Source organism: Mastomys coucha, unplaced genomic scaffold (genome assembly GCF_008632895.1).
Source record: "Mastomys coucha isolate ucsf_1 unplaced genomic scaffold, UCSF_Mcou_1 pScaffold20, whole genome shotgun sequence".
NCBI lineage: Eukaryota > Metazoa > Chordata > Mammalia > Rodentia > Muridae > Mastomys > Mastomys coucha.
The window spans coordinates 30,537,812-30,555,453 of record NW_022196903.1 but is presented as its reverse complement, the minus strand read 5'-3'; the positions used below and the strand labels follow the sequence as shown (position 1 = coordinate 30,555,453).

The following is a 17,642-nucleotide window of genomic DNA, read 5'->3' as shown; positions in this document are numbered from 1 at the left end:
CCCCCCCCCCCCCCCCCGGGTAGCGGGCGCCTGGGTAGTCTCTTTCGATCCTTACAGGCCGGCCCTCTTCCACCCCAGCTACGGGAGTCTTTGAATGAGGCAGTTCTCCATCTTGGCCTTGCGGGTTCCTAAGAAGTAACCGAAGCGGTTAGAATCGGGAACGATTTCTTGAACGTGCGGCCTGGTGGAGATGGAAAGGAGTCAAGAGGATTCGTTAACCGTGAAATTGGCTGCCCAAAATAGCCATAGTTAAAATTTCTGAAACTTGGTGTCACTTCACTTGTGAAAGTCTTAACTTGGGTGTGGCCGTTTTCCTCTCCTCCACCACACAATATATGTATATGCGTGCGTATCATTTGCTTCGAGTGATAAGGTTGCTCTTTGGCATCTGGGGTGTTAGGAAATCTGAGTAGTTTTCAAAAAGCCTTTTAACTTTGGGTACTCCATGATTTCATTTGAAGTCCGCGTGTGTGTGTGTGTGTGTGTGTGTGTGTGTGTAGTAAATAGTACTGCAGTCTAATCATGCTATGTGTGTGTGTGTGGTTAAGAAACCCAAATTCAAAACCATACCCTAATAGAAATAAATCCACTTTGAGAGGTACTTGGAAAGTTCTGAGCTAGCCTGCCATTGGATCTTAAATTGCACCTTTTGTAATTATAAGGAGAACTAGTATAGTTTTTTAAAATTATTTTCCGAAAGTAGAATTTTGTGACATCTGTGGACATCTTGGTCCCTTTCCAAAAGTGTGAGCCTGCAGTCAAGAGTTTAACTCTTGTCAAGGTGTGAGCAGTGATATCCTGCCTTGTGGGCCTGTGTGAGGAAGCAAGCAGAAGCAAGTTTGTTTGTTTGTTTGTTTTTAACTACAGGATTGTACAAGACTCATAGTTTTTTCTCCACTTGATGCCATTATAATTTAGATTTTTCACATGTATTTGATCTGCTTAGTTGTTTTTGGTGGATGTTTAAGGCAGGCTGCCTTCTGAACTGCCTTAGCTAGTAGCAGATAGAAACCTGAACTACCACCTCTTTAGTGTACGGTTATAGAAAAATAAATCAACCCATAGTGGAACACCACACTATTGTCTCAAAGTGAGTGGCTCTTGTTTTTCCAGCCCCTGCTCAAACATAGGGGATTTAAAATACAAAACATTAATAAAGACTAAGTGAATTTACAGTTACAAAAATAACATTCATGAGATTGTTTCTGCCATCACTTTGTTAGCTTACAACTTCATGACTGAACCGTTCATCCAAACTGGAAATTGGGTGATTGTCCTCCATATCTGAGGGTTGTCAAGATTACCTTGCTTCACTCTCCAGTCTTAGCACAACTTGAAGTTAGTTGCTGCAGTTTTCTAGCCCTGCTGCCTTTTCTTGATTTGGTTTGCCCATTCCCCATCCTGGTCATCTTTGATAGTTAGCTGAAGGGATCAGGGTTTATTTTAAGCATATTTTTCTCAGTGAACCTCTTTCTCTAACTTGATGATAGATTCTGTATCTTGTGACGCTGCATCACTTCCAGCTCTTTGTTTTGGTCTGCTGGGACATGTGTTGTGTTGAGGGATTCTTTTTCTTCCCTGTCTGAAAGCTGTGCTCCAGACCGTCCTTGTACTTCTTGCAGTAGATGTGCGCTTACTTCGTATTTGACCAAGTCAGCTTCACCAGTTACCCTCCAAGCTCATGAATTCATGTTTGTCCTCTTAGCCTTAATATCACCTCTTCCAAAAAACAAAACAAAACAAACAAGCAAACAAAAACACCAACACTTCATCTTGAAAGGGAGTGAAGCTTCTTATCTTGTTTCACATTGTGATTTTGCCAAATATCTGTTCTTCATTAGGCCCTGAGCCTCTGGACAGTAAATGCTATGTTCTTTTAAATCTTAATATCTCCAGTATAACCCTATAACATGTTAAAAAGTATTTGTTCTTAGTAACAACTTCTTTTCTTACTATGATTTTTAGCTATGATTTTAATAAACTAAACTAGTTTTATAAAAGTAATTGCTATTCATTGGCTATTACTTTTGGAGGAGTTAAGTAGCTGGACAAGGTTGCCAGCTAGCCCAACTTGGATTTAAAACAAAGATTGTCTGAATCTAAAACATATATAAATATATATATGCTTTTTTTTAAAAGATTTATTTATTGTTATATGTCAGTACAATGTAGCTGTCTTCAGGCACACCAGAAGAGAGTGTCAGATCTCATTACAGATGGTTGTAAGCAACCATGTGGTTGCTGGGATTTGAACTCACGACCTTTGGAAGAGCAGTCGGTGCTTTTACCCGCTGAGCCATCTCACCAGCCCGCATATTTTTTTTTTTAAAAAGCTGATCAGTCTGCTTTGAAGTAGTTATTTTTTTTTCCGTTTTCTTGGCTTAGAATCAACCCATTAAGAAAATAAGAGGCTTGCTGAAAGGACTTAGTCCTAACTATGAATGAAGACAGTTTAGATATAATTAGCATAAAGGCAAATAAATCTGGTAAACCTAAATTCTCACCAAACTGTCTTGTTCAGTATGTGTCTGTAAGATAATTATTTGGTAGCCTGTAGAAATTTTTTTTAAATCATAGTCTTGTTATTTATGTTTGTAATTGTGATTCTGAACTACAGTCCAGAAAAAGGTAATATTGTGTCTGTCTGTTGGCTTTCAGAGAAAAAAATGGGTAAATTATTGAGATTTATATTCATAATTGCTTTAAAAAAGAATATGTTTTCATTTTATATATTTGGCCATTGTAATATAATATACAGGTGTTATTTCATTCTTACCAAGTCAACCCATGAGGATAATTTAAAACATTTTATAGGTAAAAATTTTGCCCAAGATCTTGAAGCTCTCAAGGACTGAAATTTGAACTCACTTTCACAGGCTATATAGGGCTTTCTGAATTCCTTTCTATTAACCACTTAACATACTCGTAGCCTTCATTGCTAAACAATCTCAGATAACAAAGGGGATATGTTGCTACTGTGTATATAAAAATTAAAGACTGGGGCAGGATGATAATGATCCCTTGATTATTTAGAGATAAGACTACCATAGCCTTTGAGGATCCAAGGTTCCTTCTGAGGAGTGCTTGTGAGTTGTGTTGGTGGGTAGCACTTAAACTCTCCAGCCACTCTACTACGTGTACTCTCTTGTTTACGTGTACTTCTGTTTCACTGGCTGTGAAACACTATACATACGTAGGAAGGCCTCTAACTTCCCTTTCTTTGTGGTTTCTCTCTGACCCCATTCTAATTACATCTGCCTTGACAGTTACTAGGCTTGGAAAGCAACAGTTGTGCCCCATGTGAAAGGATAGGATCTGTCAAATCCAAGAAAGTATCAAGTTCAGTCTTCAGAAATTGCAAGCTTACTGGGATCTTTTTTCACATTTTCTTTAAAAAAGAAAAAAAGTAGCCATTTTTAAAGTGGTCCAGATATGTCATTTTGTTTACTTTTTTAAAAAATGTTTTTAAACTAGCAGGATGCTTTGCTGATAAAACTAATCACTTTGTTGTTCTTTTTACAGCCTGCCAGGTGCGCTGTAAGAAAATTTAGTGCAGTATAAATGCTTATCTTTCTACTATAGGTTGTCTTTTTTCTCAGATAAAATAATAACACAGGATCTTTCAACAAAAATATACAAAAGACAAAAATTACTTTATAATCCTACTCTCCTAATAATTTTAAGAAGTAAAAACAATTTTGATTTTGCCATTGTACAGGTAAAAAATTGGTAGTATGTTGTTTTAATTTATATTTCAATAAACATTGAACATTTTAGAATATTATTAGCCATTTGTACTCCTTTTCCTGCTTGATTTTCTATTTCTCCCCAGTTCTGCACTCGCCTCTTCTGGTTTGGGTTTTGTTCTTTAGTTCAGTCTATCCTGAAACTTGCTTTGTAGCCTAGGTGGGCCTTGAACCTAAGTTCCTCCTGCCTTAGGCTTTCTGGCCTTGTAGTTAATTTAAGGTATATCCCCCACAACATCCTATTCTCATTTCTTATTTTTACCTTTTGTTGACTTTTTAAAAAATGTATAGTTGGCCCATTTACAGATTTGTGTGTGTCCTATAAATTAAGGAAGGGGTTTTTTTGTCATGTAAATATTCCTGGTATATCTTTTTTTTTTTTTTTTTAAACAAAAGTATTCAGTTTGGGGTTTTTTTTGTTGTTGTTGTTACTGTTTTAAGATTTATTTATTATTATATGTAAGTACACTGTAGCCGGAAGAGGGTGTCAGATCTCATTAAGGATGGTTGTGAGCCACTGTGTGGTTGCTGGGATTTGAACTCAGGATCTTTGAAAGAGCAGTCAGTGCTCTTAACCACTGAGCCATCTCTCCAGCCCATTCCTGATATATCTTGATTTTAGCTACTTGTTCTATCAATGACTTATGACTTGGTTGTTAGTTCCTTTCTGTTACGTATTTGGAGTCATTAAATAGTATAGTTTGCTGAATTATTTAATATTGTGCCTGTTGTGTTGTCTTAGTTGGAGTTATTATTACTATGTTGAAACACCATGACCAAAGGCAACCTGAGGTCATAGTCACAGCCTATTGAGGGAAGGCAGACAGAGTAGGGACCTAGAGCAGGCAGGAGCTGATGCAGAGGCAGGCCATGGAGGAGTGCTGCTTACTGACTTGTTCCTTATGGCTTCCTCAGCCTGTTTTCTTATATATAAAGTCTGGGACCACCAGCCCAGGGATGGCACCACCCATAATGGACTGAGTTCTCCCCATCAATCAACTAATTAAAAAAAAAAAAAATACCCTATAACTTGATCTTATGGAATCATTTTCTCAATTGAGGTTTCCTCATCTCAATTGGCTTTAGCCTGTAAGTTGACATAAAACCAAACAGCATATATGGTGATGTTCAGTGCTTATTAGCTGTTGTTAATAATTTTATGTTTATATGCAAAGCTCCTTAAAAGATAACTAGTTCATGAGAACATTCATGTTTATTTTTGCACTGTTCACAATAGCTAGGGAGTGGATTCAGCCTAGATATCTATTAGCAGATGAATGGATTAAGAAAACATGCATGTTCAAAATAGAATTTATACAGTGATAAAAAAGTGAAATCATGACATTTGCAGAGAAATAGGTGAGACTAAGTCATTATGTTAAGTGAAGTAAGCAAATATTAAAAGGACAAATACTATTTTCTATCCTATATAAAACATGTAAAATTGTATGGTGGCCATGAAACCAGAAGGGAGATCATGAGAAGGAAGAAATCTGAAGGGAATGGGGGCAAAGATAGGGTAATAATGATCCATATGACATGAATGCAAAAGAGATAATTGAATAAAGGAAAGGGCAAATAATGGAGTGGAATGCAAAAAAGACCAATTAGAACAAAGCATATTGATTGCCTGAAAATTCCATGATAAAGTTACTTTGCTACATTTTTAAATTGTTTTAAAATAAGAACAAAAGCAAAACATATCTAGTTCAATTCTTACATAAGAAAAACTTGGACATTAAAGACCTTACCCAGGATCTTGCTAGTAGAATTGGGACTTCTATTCAGTTTTCGTGAATTTGAATTGACTGTATTCTTTCATCAACTTTTGTGTGTTCTAATGGAGTGCTTTATACTAGCTCCTCCTATGGTAATGTTGGGTTTTTTGTCCTACTCCATCTGCTTGGTAAATTTCTGCTTTTGTCAATCAGCTTTTTGTTTGGTTTCTTTAACTTTGCTAGAATGAACTACTAAAGTATCTAACTTAGTATTAAGAATGAGGTTTAATTAATAAATTAGTTCACGGTTTTGAAGGTTCAGAAGCATCGAGCTGCACTGACTCAAATGTAGTTAAGGTCCCTGTTCGGTGTGCCATATCATAGTACATGGCAAGATTGAGAATGGAGGAGTGGTAAAGAACCAGCCACATAACAGTTACCTTAGGCTAAAGAGCTGAAAGAGTCAGACTCAGGCTGTAATAGTGGTCCTCTCTGAGAATTACCTAAATCCCTTCCCAGGGGCAGCAACTAGCCTTATAGTAGCAACCATACACATGGCCAAAATATCAGCAGCTCCACAGCACCATAGTGAGAACCAAGCTCCTATCGCTGTATTCAAGTTTTCGTTCCTGTGTTTTGTTAAACAAATCTCACAGCTTCTGCAGTTATACCACTGTGGCATTTCAGCATCTCATACAGAGGGTTTTGTTATTTTATTTATTTATTTATTTATTATTGCTGTATTTGTGTTATGGAGTTGGTTTTTTGGGTTTGGTTTGGTTTGGTTTGGTTTGGTTTTGTTTTTTAACTTTTGGGAGCCAGAGTTTACCTACAAATTCTAATATTGCAAAATAAATCCTAGTAGACAGAGAAAGGGGAAGTAGGAGAGAAAATGAGAGTTCAAGTTTTACCTTAATGGCTGCTTAAAAAAAGAAAGAAACCCAAAAGGTGCATTTATAGGTGTAGAGTAGTTAGAACCATTTATATATTTAAATAGTGCTCCCAAGAACTAGGCAGCTCTCCTTCACCAGAAGCAGTCAGCAATCTTGATGTGAGATACCTTCCATGTCTAGTGGAGTCCCTACCTGATCTTTTGGAGTTCCCTGCTATACAATATGATTCTTGATGAAATGTGAAACCTGACCCACACCACAACAAAATTCAAGAAATAAAGTGCTTTCTCCTGCCAACATAGGAAATGAGCTCAAAACCCAAATATGACTAATTGGATGCTTCTGGCTAGAGCCGAATATAAAAGGTTAAGCACAGTGAAGAGCAGTAAAGGATGTGGTAGCCACAAGAAAACAATCAGTTTAGAAAAACCACAGTAGTGGTCATCTATTAGCTATATTGTTCTTCTGACAGATTTTAATTTTTATTTCTTGACTGTAAGCCTTATATCTTATGCACACCTCAACAGCCCTGAGAACTACATTAATGTCTTGTTTAGTGTGTTACACTTGTTAGTCAATCTAAATGAAGTTCTGTTGCTCATTTTTAGTTACCATCTCTTCCTGGTTTCACTGACTTTTCTGAAGATAGAAATTATATTTGTTCAAAAAAGGAGGAAATTATCTTTGTATTTCCAGTTACTGTCACATTGCTCTTACTTACTATATAGTCTAGTTCAATTTGAATTGGATTGGATTGGCATCCAAAAAAAACCTAGCCTTTCCTTTCTTTTTTCTCAAAGTTGATTTGCTATCTATACCTCTTCTTGGTGTAAAGATATTCTTGATATTCTTGATATAAAGATATTCTTGATATTCTTCTTTTCTTAGAAATAGCCCTTAGTGTTCGAACTCTTGGTTGTTTTAAACTTATTGAACTTTATGCAGTTCCCTGTGATTTTAGTGACAGTAGTCAGCAAGTTTTGACTTTGCCTTGTGACCATCATTTTGAATTTTAGTTGTTTTCAAAACCACCCATCTAACTTGGAAGTAAAGTTTTGCACTTGATGCTTTATGAAAAATACGAATCATCAGTATTTGGTTGTTTGTTGTTGTTTTGTTTTGTTTTTTAATAGTAACATAAACGCGTCTGTTCTGGGCTGAAGAAATGGCTCAGAAGTTAAGAGCACTGACTGCTCTTCCAGAGGTCCTGAGTTCAGTTCCTAGCAACCACCTGGTGGCTCAAATAAATAAATCTTTTAAAATGCACCTGTTCAAACCTCAGCATTCTCATCTGAAACAGAATTATGGTGTAGCCAACTCACGTGTTTTATGCAATTTTTAAAGAGATAGTGTATGTGTCTAAACAGAGCAGCATCTATCTACACATTGTAGCAGTAATGTTTGCTATTTATGTTGTCTGGGTAGATTATTTACTGAGGGGAAGCTTAGAGGGGGCTAAGGCAAGAGGCTGGCAAACCTGCCTTTGTTTTCATAAATGACCAGTTATTACATATTTTAGGACTTGTCAGCCATATGGTCCCTGTCTCTGCTGTTGTGCAGTAACAGTCATAGATCGTATGTAAACAACTAAACAGTTGAATGTGTTGTTTGTATTCCAGTAAAACTTTACCTGTGAAAAATAGGCAGCAGGTTTTTATTTGACCTGTTAGCCATAGATTGTTCACCTTTACATAAGACTGAAGTTAGAAAAATGAATGCATCCAATAGACTAAATTTTTTCTTTATCCTCAAGATATTAACATATAAAGTAAATAAGCTGTACCATAAAAATAGAAATTTTATTTTGAGAATGTTTCCAAAAATCCATTTCAGAAATCCTTACGGTTGAAAGATGTTGAACTGTAATGAAAACTGAAGCATAGAAAACCATTTGTGGGTAAATAGAAGAGATAGAAATTAAACTAAATTCTCTAAACTAAAAAGCAGAATTAGTAAATGTGAACCTTAGGCAAGATATGTGGGTTTAGTCTGTGAATTGAGCATTAGAGATCTTTATTTATACATATACAAACAGAAATTAACCTAAATTTTTAAACTGAATGGAATTTCTAGAGAATCTTTTCTGTTGTTAAAATAGGAAAGTATTCTAGAATTCTCTCCCCAGCTCTGGTGCCAGTCCCATGACCTGGTTTGGTTTCTAACTCCACCAGTGAAAGAGAAGGCTAGTTAGCACAATTTTCACTGGTTCATTCATAATTAAGTCAGCAAATACCAGTTGAGTACCTCCAGTGCCAGCCATTATATTAGGTAAGCATGGACACAGAAAAAGTTCATGCTTCTAAGGATATGTATTCTTTGGGGGCTTTATTTGAGTGTTAAAGAAAACAGTAAATACAATGATTATATGGATAAAGTATATGAAATATGGATAAAACTTAGAAAATAGCTTTATATCTTGTTAGTAAAATACAATTCTATAACAAATAGATGATATATGAAAATTCATGATAAATTTATATTTGTTTCCAATAGAAAAAAATCAAAACTGTAAAATATCAGATTCAAATTAGAATTTCAGTTAAGAAAAAAGAATACATCTTCTTTGAGTGCCCTATTGTATGTAAATAGTGAACACAGTATACATATAGATTCATATATCATTTAACTACATAAAAGCTTACCCTTATCTTATAGTCAGGGAAGTGGGAACGGATTAACTTTCCCTAGCTCTCACAGGGAGAGAAGGCCTGGAGGGTTTCAGCTCAGATCTGAGTCATTCCCGAAGAGCATTCCTGTCTCTTTCCCATCATTGTATATTATATGTTTGAGAACTACAAATGATGGGGGTGGGATCAAGTTCTCTTCCTCCCTCCTTTCCATTTGTTTCCCTCCCTTGTCATAGGTTTATTTACAAATACAACTTTTAGATCTGTAACTCATTGAGTAGGATAGAAGATAATACTTTCCATGCTGCAAAACCTTTTCAGAAGGAATTGGAACTATGGATCTCTGAGTTTATATTTTGTAAATGAAGCTACATTTTAACTTCTTTTTTCAAACTGTGAACCATAGAATTTTGGGATTTTGAGTGTTATTTTTTATTTTGGTAAGGCTTGCTTTGTATGTGTGTGTGTGTGTGTCTGTGTCTGTGTGTGTTGTGTTGTATGCCTACGTGCGCACACGTGCACTCCCTTGGCTATTGAAGTTTTAGTATTATACCACAAGTAAAATTTTTCTTTAAAAACAACTACAAAATATATGTTTGACTAATTACTTTTAGGCCTTCTACCATCTGAAGGAGAAATTTTAACAGTTTAGCAAACAAATTGGCTATATAAAATTTAAGAATCTTTCATAATTTGAATTAATTGGTTATTTTGAATAAGAACATCCAAGTTGAAGGAAATGCATAAGTAGGGGAATACAATGTGAGGGTCTTGATTTCACGGGTTCTTCAACTATAGAAAGTGATCACTGTGGTTATGATTTTAACCAGTAATAAGAAACTATCCTTAAAAGTATTTGAAGTATTTTAAGAGGCTATATAATTGTATATTGTAATAATTGATTTTGTCCCTCTTAAGTAATTTATAGTTGTGGGAATTACTACTTGTTCTTTTAAATGAGTAAAGATTCGTATTTTATTTATATGCCAATTAACTTCTTACAAAACAAAGAATAGGTTGGAGATAAATATCATACCTTTTTACTTTCTGTTGTTAGTTTTTCTGTATTAGAAAGTTCAGAAAAAGTATCAAAGCTTTTCTCACCTCTTTTGACTATTTTACCCTGAAAAGTAGATTTGATCCCATTGCTATACTGAAATTTACAATTCTGGAACTGCTCTATACGCTAACATCACTGGTGCAGTGATATGATTGTTTGCGAAATTGTATCCTAAGGTTAAAGTTTTAACTAATGAGGTAGATGGGGTAGGAAAATGAGGCACACACAGGAAAAAGGTAGGAAATGATGGGCCAGAATATTCTTCTCAAAAGGATCTTTTAAAAACCATTAAACACCCCGATGTTAAGGTATTCTAAATAGGACAGGAAATACTTAACACTAACTGAGTGACTAGGAACATTGGCTCAGCTGCAGCATTGGTAAATTTAATACACTTGCTGTTTGTTTCTACTCAGTCAGGTGTCCAGTGTTAATTTACACATTGTCCTACAAAATGGTCACACTGCTTTTTTAGTAGCTTTATTTTAGTCTCTTGTGACAGTACAATATGAACTTACACCTTAGCTCTTGGTTTCACAAAGTGTGCACATTTGGGAATCAAAGGAAGAGAATTATTTGTTTCTTTAACTCTGAAGAATGACCTAGAGAAAGTTATCAGCAAGAATCAGGTGGCCATTTAATTTAGAACCTGTTCTGTCTGTGATTCTATTATTCAGTGAACCTAGCCTAGTGTAGTTTAAGACCCATACAAGATCTGGAACTTAAAGGAGAAATCTGTGCACTTAAATGTATGCTACACAAGATTTGAGTGGTCTTTCAACAGACTATAAGATAGTTCCATTTGTGTTAGTATAGTTTTTACACATACACATATGCCACAGATTTCTAGTTATGTTTATATTTCATGTAAGATCAGTTAGGAAAATAGTAGTTTAGAGTAGTAACCTAAACTGGGAAAATAGTTCAGACATATTTAACTGCAAAACTAAGAATATTAATAATGACAAACCTCTTTTGCTTTGAATTCTTTGTCATTTATTAGTATTCTTAGTTTTGCAGTTATATATGTCTGAACTATATGCTATCATAATCAAAGCCACAATAAAATCTGGTTGAGACTTGAAAGTAACATGAATCACAGTGGTAGAAGTAAAAGTTGTAGTCTGTAGTCCCTGTGGGCCTTTAAAATCTAACAAGATAAAGCTTGGGTACCTGGAAATTTACTTCACAATGAAAGGGAAACTGCAGGGAGGGAGTTGTTGATCACTCTGTTGGCCGAGTCCTACAATTTATGCTCTTCTTAGGACATAAACTAATGGGACTCATCTTACATGCTTGTCTTTCCCAAAAGGCAGCTAGTTCTTTTGTCTCAGTCACTTTCATCTCAAGCAAGTACCTTACATACCACAAATATTTGTTTAGTTAAATCAAGTAAGGTAGTATGCCTTTTTCTGATACCAGGTTTCATCTTTTCTAACCTTTGCCTACTTTTATAAGTAAAATTTAGAATAACAGTACATTTTAAACAACATTCTTACTTTGAAAGTAATTCTTTTTTCCTTACTTTATTTGGTGGTGTGTTAAATCTGTTTTATTGAACAGTTTTGTCAGATGTAAGACTATGGTCATTATAGTGCTTTGTCTTTCAAGACTGTTTGCATAGCCATGAGTGTGCTAGGAACACCCATGAAAACAGAAGTTGTTGATTGATGTAATACCAAGAACCTGTACCCATAAAAGTTAAAAGGTAGCTGTAGCTGACTTGAGTATCATCAGTGCAGCCTCCAAGGAAGGCCCACAAGCTTGTTGGTTCCATGTGGTAGGTAGCAACACTTATCTCACTAGAAACCCAAGCTTCTGACCAGAGCTTGTTTCCACCCTCTCTTCACAGAAAATAGGAAGTAAGCAGGTAATGAAAATGACAGATTTAAATAACTGAAGAGGGTTCCTAACCTCTCACAGGGTGTGGTTCTCAAAGCAGGCCCTTTTCTTGTACTGTGTTTATCTTGCTTTGAAAGACTGATACTGATCCAGAGTTAGTTGGTAAGTCTTCCCATCCCTTCTGTTTTCGGGAATTGGGTAGAACAGGTTGAAGACTTCCCTTAAATATTTGGCAGCATTTAGCAGTGAGTCCATCACAGGGTAGGAAATTTCCATATGTGATCCTCTGTGGAGGCTGGTACTGGTGTCTGTGCCTTTACCCTTTTCTTGTTCATGTTTCATAGTGTGTGATCAGGTGTGTTGATCTTCCTGAATCACCTTTTGATTTCTCTCCATGGTGTCTTGTTTTCAATTTATTTGATTTCTACTCTGAGCTTTATTCTTTTGTCCTATTTGTTTTGAGTTGCTTTTTTTTCTAATTATTTTGGTGAATGTAGAAATGGCACTATCTTAAAGCCTTTCACCTTTCTATTACATTTAGTACCCTAAACATCTTTTCAGTGTTGCTTTGTAGAGGGCCCATCTAGAGACTGCTTTCTTTTTGTTTACTTATACAGTCTTTGCAGTAATGTCACTTGTCAGCTAAAGGAAGAATTGTAGTACAAGTATGAAGGGATAAAGGAGAAAGTTTAAAAATACTCTTCAATTTCATATGTATTGTACAGTCTTGTATTAAGAATACAACATTGTGATTCAGATGAGTATCTTAAGAAAAGCACCTTACTGAGTACTTAATACAGGTATTTCAATACAAGAATCTATACAGATAATACTATTAGGAAAAGAGAATAATAATAATGGAAGGAAAACTTATATCAGTGATTAATCTCATCGTTATCCCTCATTGACTTTTATTTCTGCATTTTTTTTGGTGGGCTGCAATGAAAGATGGAACAGCACATCACCTTTATTATTTAAATTTGTTTCTATGTGTACTAGGTTAAGCTGTATATTTGTTTTTATTTTCAACCGTTCTACTGGAACTTGCTTTAACTCAGCTTTGGATAGTCTTAGTTCAAGTATAAACAATACTTAGACTGGTTAGTGAAGTGCTTGCTCAATTTACAGAAAGTCCTAGGTTTTGTCCTCAGTTCCACATAAAACCAGGTGTTTATGTGCCTATGGTCCCATCATCCTTAGCTGTATAGTGAGTTCAAGGCCAGTTTGAACTACATGAGACCCTGTCACATTAATTAATGGATAGGCTAGAAAAACGGGTGGGCAGACAGATGGGTTAAACCAACACCAGCGGTCCATAAAAATGATACTTAACCTTTATTAAATATCTTGCTCTATTAAGCACTATGCAACATATTCTTCATTTTTCATCATAGTTGAATTTTATCAACAGGTTGGAGGTACAGTCTTATTCTGTCTTATCGTTACAGGATCTAAGATTTAGGAAGTGAGTAGTCTCTGGTCTTGTAACATGGAAAAGTTGGAACACTACCCATTCTCTTCTAGGGTTCTTAAAATACATATCTTTATATGTGTATATTTTTAAGTCCCTGTTTTAACAGATGTCACCATTAGGTGTCACATGCTCCATTGGAGAACAGATTATATATACATGGTGGTTCTGTAACAAAGCACCAGTGAGGTTGATAGCTGTCAAAATTTTTAAGTATCCTTTTTATATTTTTGAAATATATTTGATGATGTTAGTTCAACAATAAAATCTTCCAACTACAAAACACTTACATCACACATTTTTCATGGAATGTCCTCCTCATAAACTATGTTTGGCTGTATTGACTTTAAGGACACCTTGTTAAAAATCCCTTCTTCCAACTGTAGTCTTAACTTACAAAGGTTATTTTATCACCCATTAACTCAGAAGAGAAAATTAATTTCTGATGAAACTCAGTCTTCTATGGCTATAGTATATTTGAAACTTATATTTGGAGTTAACTTCTTTGCTTGGCTTTTCCAGTTTAACAGTGCTGTGGAAGCTAGGTACTTAGCTCTCCACCTTAAATTATGAAAACTCATATATACAGAACATAAGTAAGTTGCCTAGCTAGTGTTTAGTGTTGATGAAATATGTATTTTCAACTCAAAGTTCACACTAGGAAGAGGTAAAGAAAAAAACTGGGATCTCTGTTCCCAGAATTTGCATCCTGTTGAGAAAGAAGGCAGATACATGTAAAAAGTGGCAAAAACACTCTATCCCTCAATGGCTGCTACAGTTTTGAGGGAGGGAAAGCTTACCATAACTGTAAAAGATGATGTTGATAAATGTTGAGTTTGGATGGACTTAGAGAATCTTTAGTACATATATTAATGAGAAGGAAGGAATGGACTAGCCTAAGTGAAAGGGATGGGAATTGGGAGGCTTGAAAGCACAACTTGTAATGGCTATGAAGTGTTATGGCTTTGACATCTTTATCCTGGTTTTGGTTTGATGAGTTGACTAAACCAAGTGGAAAATATATTTGTTGAGAAAATAAACTTTAGGCCTTTTGCTACTCTGTAAAACCTGAAATCTCCCTTCAAAAGGAAGCAAATTTGAATTGGAAGCATCATGGTGCTCTAGAAAAAGTGGCATTCAGTCAATACTTTGTTACTAATTGAACCACATTTTAAAATGATTGTTTTAGCTTCACAGTTGGTGTGTGAAGTGTCCCTTATCCTAGGGTAGTTTGAAGATTAGAAATTATGTATATAGCATGGTACCACAAATAACATGCTGGTCACTAGAAAAGTTAACATCTTAACATTATGTCCCCTGTTATCAAGAGTAAGCCATAATCTCTGGTAACAGTGTGACCATTAGTTTCTTTGTTTTTGTTTACAGAACCCTAATGTTTTCAAATTAGGTCATCTCCACACACTGTGGTAAGCTACCTGCATTGGAAGCCATGCATGGTTTTGTTCACCATTGTTAACCCAGTGCCACTTTAGTAAATACCGAAAGAATGAAGTGAATTATTTATAAGTATCATTTCTGATAATGATACATGTCATAAAAAATACAGAATCTCAGTACTTGAACTCTTAGTCTTTGGTTACATATTGACAGTATGCTGACTGAATTCATTAGAAGTAATGGAACACAATGTTATAATTCATTGCATTTAGCATTATGCATTGTCTATTCATGACTTGAGTGCCATATGATATTGTGTAGGATGTGACTTCTTTACGTTTTCATTTCACTTTGAAAAAAACACAGTTTTTTTGAAACACTTTAAAGTTTTAAGAAGTTAAAAAATATCAGATGCTTCAGCATTTTCCTATCCATATAAATGTTATTTTTGTTTAAAGGGAGAAGATGTCAACCGGACACTAGAGGGTGGGAGGAAGCCTCTTCACTATGCTGCAGATTGCGGACAGCTTGAAATCCTGGAATTTCTGCTGCTGAAAGGAGCAGATATTAATGTATGTACCAAATATATGCTATACTTAATGTATATAATGTATGCCATTCTAGGAAAAATTTGTTACGTGCTCTAGGAAATTGTTTGCTGTAGGTTTGTGAAATTACTCTTAATATAGTCCTACACAAACTATTCCTTTTGTTTAAGCTAATGAATTATTTGCTGTCTTCCCCTTAACTGTTGCTTTTCAAGTTCTAAAGCTTGCCAAGTTGACACTGTAGGTAGTAGATGCTGTCATGTACTAAATCATAGAAACCTGAAGTGATAGGCTACACTATGTGATTGGCTAGCCTGCACTATGGGGCAAGTGTGAGAAAGTCATCGGGCAAGAGCTGTCATCTCCTGCCTTGAGCCGCCTATAATTTAAGGATTTAGGACATTGTTTTGGTGATCATGATAGTCAAAGAGATGACTTTTCACCACATCAGGTGATTGGACCCAATTTGGCATTCTTCTCTTCCTCCTCATTGGCATTTTTGACCCCTCTTCTCTGAATCACACTGGCATTTCTGCAATATTGGAAAAGATAGGTTCAGAGAAACTAACTTTGTCACATCAGTGCAGATAAAAAATTTAAGCTTAGGTCAGATGTCTATTCCATCCTGACTCCTGAGAAAAAGCATTACTTGTGTACTTTGGCTTCTTGATCATTTTTAAGGAGCCAGAAACATTTTTTTTTTTGATGCAACTTTTTTTTTATTGATTTAAGTTTTTTTGTATTATGAGGAGAAAAGATACATGATTTCAATTTATCTGAATTTGTTAACATTTAAAAACATATTTTAAGTAAATAGAATTAAATCACATTCTTGTTTCCCTTTTGTACCCCAACTTCTGCCAGAGACCTCCCCTTCAATACCTACAATACCTTTTTTTGTCATATTCTTTAAAATTTATAAAATATTATAATAAAAATGAGTATTATAAAAGTTGTTTGATATAAACTCACAATCAATTTAAGTCTTATATAGATGCTTGTCTACAGCAATACTGAAAATACATGTTTTCTCAATATAAATTTTAAATAACTCCAAACATATTAACTATATATTTAAAAATAATACATCACTACTAGTATTTTCTTAAATGAACATAAATATATAAAGTCTTTTTGTTTGTTTGTTTCTTTTGTATTTAGTAGAGCTTAAAATCTTGGCTCTTACTATGGTACAAGCCCAAAATAAGAACAATTTTTAGACATTGGCTTTCATTGTAATAAGGCTGTACTTCAGTGACCCTCACATCACCAAAGGATTTTACCTCCATCGTAGCTAAGCTGAGAGTTGACAGTTCTGCTGTGCCGAGGAATGAATTGTAGGTAAATTTATCTCTTTGATATTCTATAGGCTCCAGATAAACATCATATTACCCCTCTTCTGTCTGCTGTCTATGAGGGTCATGTTTCCTGTGTGAAATTGCTTCTGTCAAAGGTAAGGTCAATGTTCATTTTTATCGCTTATTTTAAAATCCTCTCTACTTTGTAACTGTTTAAGCTTAATGTGGCTTCAGGGACAGAAAACTAAAGGCAGTATCCAAAATTGAGAACAGTGTTAGTTATAATAACTGGCTGTAGGCTGTTGGCTTCCAGTTTGTGATGGCTAACAAGCTTGGACTAGTTTCCTTCATAAGAAAATCTTGTTAGGCAAAAGAAGTCAGCTAAAGTAAGTAATTAAAAAAAAAAGGTCATCATTGCGGAGGAATGCAATTTGCACACTGGCACAGGGTTATAGACCACACTTTGAATAACGTGGGTTTGAGATTTGACATTTTATTTCTGTGATCTATACTAAAAAAGGTATCCGAGGTGTTTTCTATACACCTGGTTTGTTGATGTGATTATGATAGTGGTGAGTCTGGGAGCTTTCTGATGTTTTCATCTTTGTTAATATAACTATGATACAGGATCCAGGCTTAAGAGTAACCAATTAGTAGCAACCATTCTAGCTGTGTCATATGCTGTAAGAGAAGAAATATCTGTAGAATAAGTTTTTGAGCTTGCATTTCATGATCATACATGGGACCTTATATTACTGCCTGCTACAAGAAAGCAACAAGGAATAAAGGGGAAGCTAAGTTAGTTAATGCCTATAAAGGTTTGTCAATATCCTGACACAATATCTACATAATCAGTGAGGAGTAACTTTTATTAATAACTAAGACCAAAGGTGAACTTTACATTTTTGTTGTTTGAGTTTTACTATAACAGAGAGAGAACTGGGTATGCTAAAGTACTTTTGTCTTTTTTTTATTTAGATATTTTCTTTATTTACATGCAAATTTCTCCTTTCCCAGTTTCCCCTCCAAAAAACAAAGAAA

General features: G+C 35.1%; 1 protein-coding gene across 1 annotated transcript in view; it reads left to right on the top strand.

Moving 5' to 3' along the window:
* Positions 1–17,642, top strand: part of Mtpn (myotrophin) — a 31,725-nt gene that overhangs the window by 462 nt on the left and 13,621 nt on the right. Inside the window, exons 2-3 of the mRNA XM_031381537.1 lie at positions 15,214–15,327; positions 16,673–16,756. Coding sequence (XP_031237397.1) covers positions 15,214–15,327; positions 16,673–16,756 — 198 coding nt within the window. The remainder of the gene's footprint in view (positions 1–15,213; positions 15,328–16,672; positions 16,757–17,642) is intronic.